The sequence below is a fragment of the Microtus oregoni genome, unplaced genomic scaffold, assembly GCF_018167655.1.
Source record: "Microtus oregoni isolate MIOR12 unplaced genomic scaffold, Mior012 000004F_ref0000308, whole genome shotgun sequence".
NCBI classification, from domain to species: domain Eukaryota; kingdom Metazoa; phylum Chordata; class Mammalia; order Rodentia; family Cricetidae; genus Microtus; species Microtus oregoni.
In genome coordinates, this window is record NW_024543063.1 from 7,490,501 (window position 1) to 7,505,000 (window position 14,500).

At 49.7% G+C, this 14,500-nt stretch overlaps 1 protein-coding gene across 3 annotated transcripts in view; it reads right to left on the reverse strand.

Moving 5' to 3' along the window:
• Positions 1–4,901: 4,901 nt before the first annotated feature.
• Sh3bp4 (SH3 domain binding protein 4) overlaps positions 4,902–14,500 on the reverse strand; it is an 82,889-nt gene continuing 73,290 nt past the window's right edge. For all 3 annotated transcript variants that reach the window (XM_041649897.1, XM_041649899.1, XM_041649898.1), the window contains 2 exons: positions 7,681–7,869; positions 4,902–6,955 (listed from right to left, as the gene is read on the reverse strand). In XM_041649897.1, coding sequence (XP_041505831.1) covers positions 6,731–6,955; positions 7,681–7,869 — 414 coding nt within the window. In that variant the 3' untranslated portion in view covers positions 4,902–6,730. The remainder of the gene's footprint in view (positions 6,956–7,680; positions 7,870–14,500) is intronic.

Here is a 14,500-nt window from a genome sequence, read left to right on the forward strand (position 1 = left end):
AGAGGGTTTGGCCACTCAGAGTTGACCTGCGTCGCGGCGGCTCCCTACTGTAACCACATCTGCCATTCACACCCGCGAAGGACGATCTGCACACTGGGTGTGAGCTGACTTTACACCAGGCGTGCAGAAGAATATGTGGGTGTGTGAAAACTAAAGCGAGCACTTGCCATTCCAATGTGCGAACCTCAGCTGCACTGAGTATATATATGCAACATTACAGCGGAAAGAGCCGGGAACCAAGATAAGCAGACACAGAACTTTCTAGAAACTATCTAGTCATCCCCCCCACACAGTCCACAGAACTTACACCTGTTTAACAAAACAAAAAGCACCACCAGGTGCACCCAAAGGTCTCTGGGCAAACCTAGCCACACTTCCCTCAGAGCCGTGGCCTGCCTTGGCTGTTCGGTTATCCAAGAACTGACCACGTGCGTGTTTAGATGTTCTGGGTGTCCCACTCACAGTGCAGGAAACACCAAGCGGCTGTGAAAGCAGAGGCAGAAGGCTGTGGAAAACAAAGGAAGGACTTTAGCCTGGAAAGGGCACCAGGGAAGATGCCCTCACAGGAGCCTGGCTAGCGGGGCTGAGCTGGGAGCTGAGAATCCACAGGTGACCCAAATGGTAAGAGCTGACTCACATTGGAGCTTCTGAAAGGGCACCTCCTCATCCGGTGTTAAATAGTGAAGCATCTATAATTGTCCTCGAGAGAAATAGGTTTCTGTAGCAGGCCTGCAAGCCCTGGGAAAAACTGTAAATTGCCGTGGTCTCGTGTGACCCCATGGTGGAGACACCTTACCCCTGTTGGAAAGTTGCACACTTCTGCCAATTCACTTGCCTGCTCCTACAATTTCTGGCTTTCAAATCAGAGCTCCACACAGTGGAAGCTGGTCAGGAGTATTATTTAGCTGCAACGGAAGCCGAGAATCTGTTTTGAGGGTTCCAGATATAACAAGAGTGTTTGTAAGTGACAGGCACTGTTCAACATATGTGTGCTCCATCTACCCTCAGCTCACAGGACCACATGATGCATTCTGAGAAGTCTTGGGTTGCCTTCTGAGGTGAAAAATACATGCAACACTACTCATACACACACACACACACACACATATATGTATATACACATATATGTATACACACATGAGTGCACAGATATCTTTAAGACAAACCAATTAAGATGGAAAATTAAGAAAAATGACTTTAGATACTTAAAATGCCAACTCACACACCAATTAATTTCTTCAGGTCTTCCTCTCTCTCCCATTAGGCAGAATATGAAATCAAAAATTTAAAAACCACCACCTTCCTAGTCTGGAACAAACATTTCTCTCGAGGACAAAAAAATACTAATATTTTATTTTAAAAATAGGAGATTTTAAAATAACAGGATAGCTGGATAGCTAGTGTGTGGGAGACTGGGGTTTTTAGAACAAGTGGTAGTTTTTGTTTGTTTGTTTATTTATGAGGGGAAAATTGCATTTTTAATTTTCATTATCGTCTGCATTTCTGTCAAGAGTTTATATAGGCAAGGCACTAATGTTTTAGACACTCCAGGGAATTCTCAGATGTTTATGTCTGTGGATGTTTTTGTAGATGTCTAAACGCTTATCACTGCCTTGAGAGTCTGGTGGGATAAGACCTCCGTTATTTTGTGTCTGATTAGACGGCATCAGTGTGCCGTCTAGCATGGGTGAGACCTCCTATTACTGTTTTGAATGTCTGACTGGGTGAGACCTTCATCCGTGTGTTGAGCGTCTGGTGCTGGTGAGACTTCCATCACTGCGTGTCTGGTTGGGTAAGACCAACCATTGTGTGCTGCTGGGTGCGGTTCTGAGACCTCCAATCACTAAGGCTAGTGTCTGGTGCAGATGTGTGCTCTCACTAGGTGGTGCTATTCAACGGACAAAGAAGCATGCTTAAACTTTCCAATCGCAAGCTTTAGTACTTAGGTGTAAAGAACGCCTTTCTTTGTTCTCCCAGGTTTTATTTCATGCATTTCTATAATAAATAAGGTGTATCTTACCTTCATCAAATCATCAAGGGTTCCATGGCACAAAGAGCCAGTTGAGTTCCTTTCAAACTAGTTTACAAAACACCGAATTTTGTGACAGCATCAGGTACCAAATGAAAATGTTTGCCTTTGTGTTCTTGGGGCGCACTGCGCCGAGTTCATTGCCTGCAAGGTTCTTTGACCCCTGTGGATCTGAGCCGGTTCTGATGCATTCAGTTTCCACTTTCTTTTACGCTGGTGGTAAACGTAGCACAAAGCCCGTTATCCATCCCAACAGCCACATCTGTCTCAGCTTCAAATGCATTTCTATTGTGGATAGGAGCGACTCCCTCATGCAACAAACATCAAGAAACAGATGGGCTGTTTCCATCGAGAGTCCAGTGTGTAACCCGGCCAGGTGGAAGGGAAGGGAATCCTAGGCAGCAAGGACTTCTGATGCCAGTCCTGGAATCCCAGCTACTTGGGAGGCGGAGACAGAGGAAGGCAGGCTGTGCAAAGCCTTGGCTCCACAGGGAATTCAAGGATGATGGGCAAGTTAGATTGACTCTATCTTAAAAAGCGAAACGAGAGCCAAGATGTTAGCTCAGTGGTAGAAGGCTTGCCTAGCGCGTGCAAGGGTCTAGTTTGAGCTCCAGTAACTGCTCTCAAACAAGGAAGACTTCCGTGTTCCATGCAGGAAGTGTCATAGGAAGTGTACAGGAAGCAGGGTTCGGAACATCTGGAGGAGAGGGGAGATGGGGACTGGTGGTGAGAGCTGGTGAGAACTGGTCAGGAAGGTTCTATGACCAAGTCTGAGTTTGGGAGTTGCGGCCAGGTGGTAAATACTTGAGACAGGTGAGAAAAATTTACAAAAGGAATTACTCAGTGAGCATCCCACTAGAGGTGACAGAGTGGCAATCAGGCGGAGGTCACAGAAGGAATTTATTACCATGAGCCTGTGGTGGAGCATGCATTTAATCCCAGCACTCAGGAGGCAGAGGCAGGCAGATTTCTGAGTTCAAGGCTAGTCTGGTCTACAGAGTGAGGTCCAGGACAGCCAGAGCTGTTAGACAGAGAAACCTTGTCTCAAAAACCACCCCACCACCAAAAGAAACAAATTCACCACAAGTAAAAATCTTTTTTCCCTTGGAATCAGAGCCTATTTTTAAAAAGCTTTATTATTTTATTTATAACTGTGCATGTGTTTGCGTGTGAGAGCTCAGAGGCCAGAAGTGTCAGATCCCCCAGAGCTGGAGTTACAGGTAGCTGTGAGCTACCCAATTTAGGTCCTGGGAAGGGAACCCTGATCTTCCGCAAGAACACTATGCACTTTTAAGTACTGAGCCATCTCTCCAGCAACCCCCATCCACACTGCTTTTTTTTTTTTTTCTTGAGACAGGGTCTTACCATGTAGACCAGACCAGCCTTGAAGACAGACATTCACCTACCTCTGCCTCCAAAGTGCTGTAATTAAAGGCGTGTGCCATCACGCCTGTGTCTAGTTTTAACATCTTCTTTGCTTAGTATCTGGTCCCAAAGGACACCAATCCCCAAATGGCGCAGCAGCAGCTGAACTGAGACGCTGCTTTTCACTGAGGGATGGAGGGAGACGGCATGCTGGGGGTTGTGTGGTGTCAAAAGCTAACCTGAGTTAAGTCCTGCTACCTGCGAGTTATTTGAATTAGAATCAGCATAGATGAAACCATGACATTAGATTACGGTGGGACCTAATTCCAGCGATCGGTGTCCTAATAACGGGCAAATGAACTAATTAGGCCATTCGTTACCTTCATTTTAGACGTCTGGCCTCCACAATGAGAGGATGCCCTTTCCGAGTTCAGCAGTTTGTTAGGGCTGCTCTGAGCTGGGAGCGGATGGTTCTGTGGTACAGCATTTGCCTGGTATAATAAAGGCCCTGGTAATTCGCATGCTTGACACTGGGAGAAAAAAAAAAATCCATTTTCCTGTTAGCCACGTGTAACGGGTAAGTTAGGGGGCCACATGGGACTGTGTCTTCGGCAACAACTTAAGTGAGCGCTCGCAATCATCCCAAAATAAGAACAGGTTTATCTGAACTCACAACTCAGGCGTTGATGTCCAGGACTGTTGGCCCTGCTGCTATGGAGCCTGTGGAAGCTAGGGGGATGCATGGCAAAGGAGGCCATTCAGCTCATGGCCAGGTACAAAAACAAGAGGAAGACCCTGTTCCCCAATTCACATCAAGGGCACACTCCCAGTAACCTAGCTTCCCCGCCATCAGGCCCTACCTCTTAAAGGTCCCACCCCCACCAGTACCCTGCTGGGGACCAAGCCTTTAACTCTAGGGCCTGTGGGGGACACTCAAGATTCAACACTGAGTAGCCAGAATTAACACAGGCGTAGAAGGTGGAGGGGGCTGAGCTCACAGAGGGCTCTGGCCCGTGTGACGAAGATCCAGGCTGTGCCTATGCAGCTTTCCATCTACGATGCCCATGTGTCAATGCTGGACAGTGTTCCCTGGTCTGGCCTGTCTTTGGTCCAGCTGGCTCCCATTCAGCCTGCCGATTGAAGGATTCCACTCTCTCAAACCGGCTCTCCATGAGCCCCGCTCCTCCCACCCACCTCCAGCTGGGGTTGTCCCCATGCCAACACGTCTTGCTCCATTCTTCCTGACAATCGGAAGGGTGCATGAGAGGCGGCCTTCACTGTTCGCTGCCACCGGTAGGCCCAGGAACACGGCCAGCATGCTCAGAAACTGCTGGGTCTTGAACTCAGTGCTGGGGGATGGTGTTACTAGTTCCTGATGGTAGAGGCCAGGAACAAGGAGAGACATAGACACCGGCCCGGGGTGACACTGATTCCCATTTGGTTGTAATGAACGATCTACCCACTCAGGAGCAATTGACAGCAAGAGGAAAAGTCCCCTACACCAACTGCCACACTGTCACTCAGGGTGACTGACGGGAACCTAGTCACTGACTGATCTTTATGCTGGGTTTTATTTAAAGTCTGGCTAGGCACAAAGAGACACATACACACAGGCTAACCAGTTAAAATATCCAAATAAAATTTACTGCAACTTTTGTAGAATTTGTGTGCTACAAGACTTGTTGCATAGGAAACTATTCAAAGCCCCTGAGGAGAAATAGCCACGGTTTAAGGTGCGACTGGTTTTGTTTCTTCTTTGGGGGAGAAGGTAAAGAGATGTTCTCTGGGTTAAACAGAGGCGCAGAATGATGGGCATGTCGGTGGTGATGGGGGAGTTGGTGTGATTTGGTACTTGCAGCATTCATACCTACTGCTTCCTTCTAACTCTGTTGGTCTGAAGGGTCTGAGTCAGAAGTGGAGGACATGTCAGCTCAATGCGGGACTGTACACTGACCCAAGGAAGTCATTAACTTGTTCCAGGAAAGCAGATGGAGGGCAGCCCCCAGGGTCTGCAGCTGCCCCCGGAGACAGGCCGAGTCCTGCCCATTGCCAGAGTCACTTAACTGCTGTTCTTTCTGGTATGAGTTCGACTTCCTGTTTCCTCCCCCAAAGCCACAGCTACTGTGTGACCCACCACCCTGAAGTTGAATCCTCCACAAGCCTCCAACTTTCCCTAGAACATCGCTTAAGGAAAATGTTCCCCGTGCAAAGGGTTACACTGTTGGATAACCAGTTGTTCCCCCTGTACTGTTATTACCAAGGAGATACGGGTGCACCAGGAAGGAGAATGTCCAACGTGAGAGATGAAGTGTGGCGTTTGGCAATGGCAGATGGCACCTCTGCAGGCCAGCATGTGACATCGCCTGAGAGGTGACCGTGATGGGCACAGGAAGAGTCATGGGCCACCAGGTTCTGGCTGGGTGCTAGGGTTTTTCCCTCACCTATGACAGAGGCAGAGCCACCCCGAGGGAGACAGCATTCAATGCCCAGAGTGGCAGGGACTACCTTGCTCTCAAGGGGGCATTGTTCTTCTGAACGGTAGCTGCATACACACAGGGGTGACAGGGACCCCAACTCCAGCTGATTTCTCATTGTTGGCAGAATCTCATGGCACTGAGCTGCTACATGAGGGCTTTGTTGCTCACCAAAGCCCACAGACCAACACGTCCTGTGGATGGCCGCAGAGGACAGCAAGGCAGGAGAAGAAGAAAGGAACGGTAGGACTGCGGGCATCCTCAGGGCCCGTTTACTAAACGTCACCAGGCCCATGGACTTGCCTTTTCACAGGCAATGAGTGGAAAATGTCCACAAGCAGCAAACTCCTTTCCACTCCTGAGCGTCCAAACGCCAAGTATGCCTGGGACTCCGAAACACCCATGGCCTTTAAATATCAATATACACCTGGAACATAATTTTAAAAGGCCTTTGAAGAACATAAAAACCTCCACAGCGTTCGCCTTTACTAAGGTGATTTTTTTTTAAATAACTTTTACAGTCCATTAAAAAATTAGATACCACCTTTCTCACGTCCTCTCTCTTCTTTTGTTAAAAAAAGTGATTTTTAAATTTCAACAGACATTTCGACAAATAGAAAGCAACACGATTGGCAACAACCAGAAGTAGAAAACCCCCTGGGACCTGCCCCTGGATAGAGGGGCGGGGCAGACAGTCCAAGGGCCTGAGTCCCTCCTGGGCATGGCTGGCAGATGGGCCTCTACCTGAGCAGCCATGGCCCCCTGCACTACCTGGTGATGGCTTGGCCCCCCCCGCTGTGGGCAGACGATGGGTGCAGGGTTACAGCTCTGCTGAGCAGTAGGCCAGGCCCTCCTCCCCCACTCAGATCACAAAGTCATCATGGTCCGCAGGGCTGAAGGCTGCTGCCCTTAGGATGTCCAGCGTGTTCACCAGGATCAGCGTCCCCGTGAGGTGCTTCCAGCGCCTGGTAATGGGGTTCTTCATCTTGTCCAGGCCTATGTGCAGTTCCTGGATGACATCTCGGTAGCTGTCCCCAATCTGGTGGCTCCAGGTGAGTAAGAAGTCGTAGGCGGGTTTCCACATGGCCTGGGTGATGGAGTTACCAGAAATATTAAAACAAACAAACAAACAAACAAACAAAAACGAGAGAAAGCAGGATCAGAGGATAGTGAGCTACATTGGTCACTCTTATGACATTCACTGGGCGTCAGAGTGGCAGGCGGAGCCAGGGGGCTGGTCAGCCAACAGTGGGCAAACAGTAGTGTCCTCGTGTACATGAGCTGCTAACAGAACCGCTCTTTCCTCACAGTACCCACTTTTGCCCATGCTGTGGAATATAAAATGACCATGCAAAGAAAGAACGCCTTTATGTTTGGCACTTCCTGCTTCCCTGTCCTGCGAGTCGGATCAGTCTCCAGGAACACACTAGAGACACCCTTTACCAATAGAGCAGTCTTCGGGCATGACTCTACCATAGCCACCTTTGCCTAAGTTAGGTAACACAGCAGATATTCGACCAATACAGTGAGACCCCCAGGGTTCTGCTGATCTCACAGGAGGTAATTTAAAAATAAAATTAGCGAGGGAGGGCAGTCCACCCTCCCCAGCCTGCGGCAGAGCAGCCTTCATGTCTTCTACTGTGGGTTTTCAAGACAGGATCCTGAGAACAGTTGTTGGCTCCCACCTGCCGGGGCTGTCATCTTACCCTCCTAGAGCACTAGGAAGTAGATTGCTTATTATTTATTGTACCCCATGGGTCCCAGGAACTGGGGGAAGGAATTAAGCAACCAACGGGTTGGAACCCCACTCACCTCACTGTCCACCACCCCGTTCCTGTCTCGGTGGGGAGACTCGTAAGCGTCCATCTGTTGCTTGGAGACCTTGGCCAGCTTCTCGGCCAGTTCCCTCCAGCGCTGGGCCACCTCGACAGCTGTGGTCAGGAGCACAAAGTCCTGGATGAGTCTGACCACCAGGCCCTGACAGTCCATTTTCAGCAAAGCCTGAGAAGAGGAAGTGCAGTGTGAGGCCAGGGTAGGCTGGGCTTTGGGGGGAAGGTCAACCTGCAGATGATGCTCTTTACGCCAAGAGTTCAAGACCGAAGCAGTGTCTGGGTCCCTTGCCTAGCAACCTGGCACCATCCATGCACAGGAGGAAGGAGAAGGCTTACAGGGCGTATGGGTTGGCACCATCTCCAGAACTCATGTCCAGGACCCCAGAAATCGACCTGTGATGTAGGTAGGTCTTCTTTCTATGTGTTACTTTCATTGGTTAATTAATAAAAAAAAAAAAACCTGCTTGGCCTGATAGGTCAAAATATCGGTGGGTGGAGTAGACAGAACAGAATGCTGGAAAGAAGGGAAGTGAGTCAGTCGCCATGATTCTTCGACCCAAGATGGATGTAGGATAGAATCTTTCCCGGTAAGCCACCACCTTGTGGTGCTACACAGATTATTAGAAATGGGTTAATCAAGATGTGAGAGTTAGCCAATAAGAGGCTAGAACTAATGGGACAGGCAGTGTTTAAAAGAATACAATTTGTGTGTTGTTATTTTGGGGCATAAGCTAGCCAGACGACCGGGAGCCAGGCGACAGGAACACAGCCTGCCGCTCCTTACTACAGACCTGGCTTGAACAGACATCTTTTCAGATATAACTTGACAAAACCACAGAGGGCAGATCATCATGGCTAAAGTCCCTAGGGCCACCCACTTACGAAGTGGTGTTGGACTGATATTCTTTCCAGAGGGGGCAGAGGGAACTGATACTCTTTCCTGAGGGAAGGTCAGTGGTGTCCCAGCCACTGGAAGGCCTGGCTCAAGTTGGCCAAGCACGACTGTTGTATAGAGAGCAAGACACACTGGCAGACACTGAACAGCTAAGCCCAGAGCCCCTCAGCTGGAGGCGATAGAGGCAGAGGCAGGACTCCGTTTCTGGAGGCTCTTTCCATGTTGCTGAGCACATGGTACCAGGAGTTGAACCAAACATGGCTTCAGAGTAGAAGGGTTTTACCCCATTTCAACCACTTCCCGTCTTTCACAAACTGGTTGGTTATAATTTGGATTCTGATATCTGGAAAAAAATTGTTTCTATGAAAACTAAAAATGTGTTTATGTTCTGGAAGAAAGAGGTATGATTGTGTATATAGTCACATGTGTGGGAGTGGATGTGTGACATACTGGTGGTCGGGGATCAGTCTTAAGCTCTGTCTGATGTGCTGTGAGCACAGAGATAAATTGGTGCAGGAAGGGTCCCCTCAGTTCTATGTGTTGTCCTGGAAGAAACTGCAAATGAACACAGGGCCTAACAGCAAGTCAGTGAGTCATATCAAACGAGCCTGAGTGTCTGTACACTTGGCTGCCTGGCTCTGGAGGTGGCCTCGTGTTCTGGGTAACAGAGTGCGTCAAAATCACCTGCTTTCGATTCAAGTCACTCTTGGCAGGAGTCAGCGAATCTGCTCTTTCCCTAGGGGCTCTGGGCACAGACTACAAAGGTCCTGGGAAACTCAGGCCACTCTCCGGCCTCTGATGGGCCACTGCTGGTCAGGAGAGCACATGGACAGGTCCTGGGCAGCCAAGGCTCCATTTCTGGGAGTAGCTGACGACCGGATAGGCTGGTGCTGCTGTCGGGAATGAAGGTGTCTCACCTCTCCTGCACTCTGCCTACCCTTGGATCTATGACCCAGCCACTCACACCACACAGTGTGTTAAAGTCTCCAAAAGGGTGAACTCTGGATACACCTTAAGTCCGAGCAGCAGGAAGTGCACCTCAGGATTCCTGCTCTAGGGATTCCCAACCCTCATAATAGCTTACTCAGGTATACACAGACATACTAGAAAATACCAAAGGAAATAAAACACAATACGGAGTTCACATAGAATTTGGCTATAAAGCAGGGACAGTTTTAAATCGTGGCTTGTAGCTCACATGGCTTCTGTCCCAACTTCACAGGGGCAGAACGACATTGCCCAAAGGCGGTTCTTGTAGTTTTATTTCTGTTGCTGTGATAAACACCTGATCCAAAGCAACAAGGGAGGAAGGGGCTTACCTTGCTCACAATTCCACATTACAGTCCTTCACTGAGTTGAGAGCTCAAGGGAAAAACTCAATTGGCTAGTCACACTGTACTCAGTCAAGAGCAGAGAGAAGCAGTGCCCTTCCTGTCTGCTTATTGCTTTCTAGTGTTTTATACAGTTCAGGGTCCCATGCCTAGAGAAGGGCACTGCCCACACTGACTGTCAATCAAGACAGCCCCCCTGCAGACATGACCACAGGCCATCCTGATCTAAACAAGTTGAAATTTCCTTTATAGGCAATTCTAGGCTGTGGTCAGCTGACTTAAAAATTTACCATCACAGCAACTGTAGACAACCGGGAGGTAAAGGAGCATGGCCCTGTCATTGTAAGATGTTGTTTACAGTAACTGTCGGCCACAGGCTATATGGCTGCTAACCTGTTTTCACAAGCTCTTAGGAAAATACAGTAAGCTAGTATTTGGGTTTTTGCTGTTGTGTTTTTTCCTGAGAGGCTCCGGTAAAAACTCTCCTACGCAACACAAGGGGCATGGCTGACGGGGTCACACTCTTCACACAGTTAACTACATAGCCCACAGTTCTATCTCTGCTCTCCTGGTCTGAGGGATAAGGTGGGTTTTTCTCCTGATCCATTCTGAGCTCCCTTGCCACCCTTCTGGACTCTTCTGTTTTCCGATAGCCACCCAACTTGGTGTCTTGGGGCACCTCCATCTGCTCCCTTCCTGGAGACAACTGTCTTCCTGGCTGGCACCCTACAAACCCGCTCCCTCTTTCTCACACAAATTCCTCCAGAGGGCCCGCTGTGGCCCTCTTTCTGTAAGTCCCACGCTATGACCCAAGAGACTGCTGGAGGCTTGGTTCTCGGTGGTGACTCCTGGACCAGCAGCAGAGAGAGCTGACCCTGGGCCCTTGAGGGGCGCAGCTTTCACAGTCCTCCCAAGGTTTTAGTGAGGTCACCAAGAGTGGTTTCTAAAATCTCTTTTCCTCTTCATTTTCAGGCAATGACTTCTTCCTCCCCATAAGAACAGAGACCACAGGGCCCATTCAGGATGGTGTCCTCAAAGAAAGAGTGTCTTACACCAGAGGCATGCTGGGACTGAAGAGATGGCTCAGTAGCTGGGAGCATTGCTGCTCTTTCATGACGATCCCAGCACCCACATCAGGTAGCTCACAAACACCTGTCACTCCATCTCCAATGGATTTGAGGCCCTCCTTTGGCCCCTAAGGGTACTGGAGCATGTGTGTGAAGAGAAACATGTATAATAAAAACAAACCCTTTTTAAAAAAGTGTATTCCTTTAAACTAAAAAGCACATTACTGGATAAAGCCCATCATAGTCCCTAAAGACCTGGTTCCTTCAGGTCCTGCCTATGACCCCTTTCTCCCCAGACGACTTAAAACTCATGTGCCCATGAGATGACAGTACCACAGATCTAGGAGATGCACACATATGCCTACAGTCAAATTGTTCCCCCACTCAGTGTTTCTGTGATTCACAGAACATCCACAAATATGTGTTCCCACTTAGACTTTCAAAGACACTCAGAAAATTCTGTTTTCTATGGTCCACAGAGTACAACAGAAGACGCAAGATGATCCCGGTGCCTCATAAACAGAACACGTTCTGCATTTTCTTCCTTTCTGAAGACACCCCCTCCTCCCCCATACATACATACTAAACCTCAGGTTACAAAATCAAGTCCCCCACCCCTGCCAGGCACTGGCCAATGTCTTCAGGGTCAGTGTATGTCTCCTGCCAGCTGACCCCAAAGTGACACTGGCTATCTATGTATCCAATGATGTTTTTTGCTCTCTGGAAAGAGCCTGTGACTTAGAACAGGTCAGACAGGTTTTACAGAGGGTCTCGAACTTCAGTGGTCATCAAAACCACAAGTATCTCCAGTCAAATATGCAAAGGTACCAGAGTGCAGGCCGCCCCAGAAAAGTCAGTTGTGGAACATCCACCACAACATCCTACCTCTTGTTGAGGGGACACAAGCGGCCCTGAGTGCCATAGGCTGTTGGCCCTTGTTACATACAGGGGTGGAATGGCAGCAGAGAAAGGAAGCATAGTATGACAAGAGCACAGAAGGCCCAGATGCTTCTGCGCCTAGGCCATTTCTCACATACCCACCCACTCCCTCCCACCCTCTTCCAGGGTCTCCTCCATGCCCTCCTTCCTCCATAGAGCGTAGGTCTAATGGAGGGCAGTAATGACAAGCATATGCAAATCCTGACTCGAACAAGCACTGCGAAGAACCAGGAGCACAAGCTTGCTTCGTCAATGGCTGGAAGCGACACCAGAATGGGCATCCGAGCGAATGCATCACCAGGAGTCCAGGCAGGAGGGACATCAGCTGTGGAACACGCAAGGGGGACAGTTGGTGCATGCAGGACACAGAGAAAAGCCCACAGGCAGAGACTGGGCTGCCACAGGCCTGAGGTGCAGGGGAGGAGCCCGGTGGCCATAGAGAGGAGCCTCCAGACTTGGAGAGACCTTTTCCTTCCAGTCCGCACAGTGACCAACCATCTCAAACCTTCCTACTTCCACTAATTAGAGTTGCCAGAGCAGAGATACTGATGGTGCAGAGGAAGCTCACAAACAGAAGGGGGCGCTGATCTAGCTAAGTGACCTGCTAAGTAGGGCAAGGGAAAGCTGGGGCCCAACTGACCCTTAGTCATGAATCCACAAAAAACGAAGCAGGTTGCCGAGGCTGGGGTTAGCCAGCTGTGGGCTTTTGACGTGTGGCCAGCCATTAAAATTCAGCTATTCAGGAGGCAATGCCCGAGATAGCTGGTTAGAACAGAACACAAGGAACCTAGGTTTTGTTTTTATTACAAAACTGCCCTTGCCCCAGGGCCAAGTCCCAGCCAAGGCCTGGTTGCTTCTCCTCCAGGCAGTAAGGCAGAGGGGACTCAGAGTTGCACAGGATCCTCCTCTCTCCAAACCTGCCATGATCGATAAGAACCTGACCACAAAAAGTAAATAGGAAATGGGCATAAAGCCCCCATCCATGATGTTTGCCCAGAGGAAGGAATTGGGCCTACTCCGGGTAAGCGTCCTTCCACGGTGGGATGCTGTTTATGCTCCACGGAAACACCTAATTCTCCAGTCAATGATGAACACTGGCAGAGGGCTCCTGCCTGGGGAGCTCCAGTCAGCCAGGGAGGCCAAGGCAAGGGACTCTCCATGACCTTCTGGGAATTTGTTTACATGGTGACAGCTGAAGAGACCTGTCTGACCCTGGTGGGTGACCCACATGCAGAGCCCATGTTGTCCCCATTCACTTCTGGCTTCTTTCCCAGTGAGACAGCCAGCAAGGCCTACTGGGGCCTAACTGTCAAGGGCCTTCCTAACTGCAGTTCACACAGCCACCTCCCTTTCTGGGGAGTCCTAGGCCTGTTCTTCCCGTACCGTGGCACAGTCAAAGGGTCTCTCATGCCTTGCTGCTCCTCAGAGAGATGTGTGATGATGTCACATGGAGGGGGCAGGTGGGGATGGGATGTGGAGCAGGAAGGCAGCCCAAGAAGCTGGGGACAGGAAAAGCAGGAACGATCAAGAGGCGGTCACCAAGGGTTCCTACCAGCCACAGTGACCATCAGCACCTTACAACTTGGGTGGGCTGCCTGTAGGAAACCACGGGGCTGTTCCACTGCCTTACGCTCAAAGGCCCAGGTTGCTGGAAGACCTGGGAAGGTCTCAGGAAATGTCTCTAGGTGGCCTGAGATCAGGGCGCCTCAGAACCAAGCATGGAACTTCTGTTTCCCATGCATTTCTTAGAACGCCTATTCATTTCATACTGGCCAAGAGCCTGTCCCCCATGGACTCATCAGATGAACCCCAGGCAGGGAGAAGGTATCGCAGTAGAGACAGAAGTGGGAGGCGCTGGGTAAAAAATACAAAGCAAGAACTCACATCAAGGCAAGGCCAGGATTTGGGACAAAAGGCTTTTGCCCTAAGTCACAGAGTCTGCTGAGAACCTAAGGACACACAGATACCCTCTCAAGACCCAAACAGAGGCTTCTGGATCACAGCCTGCAGCCCCTCCTCCCATTAGCTTTCTAGTGCTGTGATAAACATCATGAACTAAAGCACCTTTGGGGGGCAGGGTGTGGAGGAAGGGTTTATTTGGCTCACATGTCCTGATCACTGAAGGAAGTCCGAGCAGGAACTCAAGGAGGAGCAGAGGTGGGAACCACGGGGGATATCGCTTATGGGCTTGCATCCTACTGCTTGCTCATTCGGCTTTCTTAGACAATTCAGGATAAACTCCCTGTTCATGTCAATCACTAATCAAAAAAATATCCCCCATAGACTTGTCTGTAAGCCAATCTGAGGGAGGTAATTTCTCAATTGAGGCTCCCTGTTCCTGGGGAACTCTAGTTTGTGTGAAGTTGACCAAAACTAACCAGCACACACAGGTCCCCCAGAGGCCACAGACAGGCTCATAAATGCAGAAGAGAGGGAGACACCTTCTTTAGGGGTCCTTAAGGATCCAACAGCTACACTTCCAATACTACCCCCTTGTGAGCTGGCCAAACATGACCCACGCTTGCCTGCCTCAGGAAGCTCACCCCAAGGTTTGAACACATGCTGGGC